This window comes from Meleagris gallopavo, unplaced genomic scaffold (assembly GCF_000146605.3).
Source record: "Meleagris gallopavo isolate NT-WF06-2002-E0010 breed Aviagen turkey brand Nicholas breeding stock unplaced genomic scaffold, Turkey_5.1 ChrUn_random_7180001873148, whole genome shotgun sequence".
Lineage (NCBI taxonomy): Eukaryota > Metazoa > Chordata > Aves > Galliformes > Phasianidae > Meleagris > Meleagris gallopavo.
The window spans coordinates 2,594-3,820 of NW_011137878.1; the positions used below are offsets into that span (position 1 = coordinate 2,594).

Here is a 1,227-nt window from a genome sequence, read left to right on the forward strand (position 1 = left end):
CTCCCTGCAGGCTGAACAATTCTTACTCTCTCAGTGTCATCTCACCTGGACGTGAGCGTTCTTCATAGCCGGTCGACTGGAGCCCTGCTCTGCACGGTGGTGGCCCAGAGCTCCCTCTCTGTCCTGGGAGCAGGACATTCTGTGGCTTTCCACGTGCTGGGGCTCACCCTCCCAGCTTCCCACGATGTATTGGTTGAACAGCCTCCTCTCCAGCTCCAGCTGATGCTGGAGTTGGCGGATGCAGGCGGGCTGTTCACCATCCATCTCCCTGAACAGCTTGTTGAGGATGCCCTGCAGCTTGGCGCGGGCCGCCCTGCCGCTCCTGTGGGGGCTCCTCAGCTCCTCGGCCAGCTGCTGCTGCAGCTCACGAGCCTGGTGCAGGGCCACATTGCACTCCCGCTGCAGCAGCTCCTGCGTTGCCTGCAGCTCGGCTTCCTTCCAGCGCAGCAGCTGCTGGATCTCCATCGCCCGCTGCCGCTGCTCCCGCTCCTTCAGCTGCTGCTCCTCCTGGGCCTGCTGCTTCTCCCAGGCACAGCGCAGTCGGTCGGCCAGGAGCTGCCGCTGCCGCTCTGCCGCCTCCTGCAGCTCACGTCTCTCGGCGGCCCAGTGGCGCTGCAGCTCCTGGGAGCGGAGCCTCTCGCTCTCCAGCTGGGCCCGCAGCGCCTCCAGCTCCCACCTGTGCTCCTCCCGCTGCGCGGGGCAGGCGGGGGGCCGTGCCGGGCCCTGGCAGGAATTGGGCCGGCTGCGCTTTGCCTGGCCCCGTCTAGCGTTGCCCCGCAGCATGCTCACGGGGATATAAAGAGACCCTCGGCCTCCAAAAGCTGTGGCCAAAGGCCACCAAAAGTCGCTCTCCTTCCTGGGGTCTGCAAGGACAGCTGCCCCTGACCCCGTAGCGCCCACTGCCTCTCGTCCCTGTCGCGAGGGTGTGCAGACAGTGAATGCCGTGTTGGGGTGCGCCAGCGGCCTTCTATGCTGCGTGCCTGCCTGGCACATAATGGAGGGCGGGGCAGTGACCTGCAGTGCTATTGGACAGTGCGGCCTTCTGGCCCAGCTCATAATGGAGGGTGGGGCTGTGGCCTTCTGCGCTATGGGGCGGGGCAGCCTTGTTGCCCCAGCTCAAAATGGAGGCTGGGTCACAGTGGCTTTAAGCTGCGTTGGGTGGTCGAGACGTCACGGTGTTGGGCAGAAGTGCCTTCGCAGCGCTGGGCCGTAGGACGACCTTTAGCG

General features: G+C 65.6%; 1 protein-coding gene across 1 annotated transcript; it reads right to left on the bottom strand.

The window, feature by feature from the left end:
- Window positions 1–14: 14 nt before the first annotated feature.
- LOC104916135 (RIMS-binding protein 3-like) lies at window positions 15–1,182 on the bottom strand. Its single transcript, XM_019611203.1, has one exon. It carries the CDS (start codon window positions 1,054–1,056, stop codon window positions 37–39), a length of 1,020 nt encoding a protein of 339 aa, XP_019466748.1. The 5' UTR covers window positions 1,057–1,182; the 3' UTR covers window positions 15–36.
- Between the last annotated feature and the right edge of the window lie 45 nt (window positions 1,183–1,227).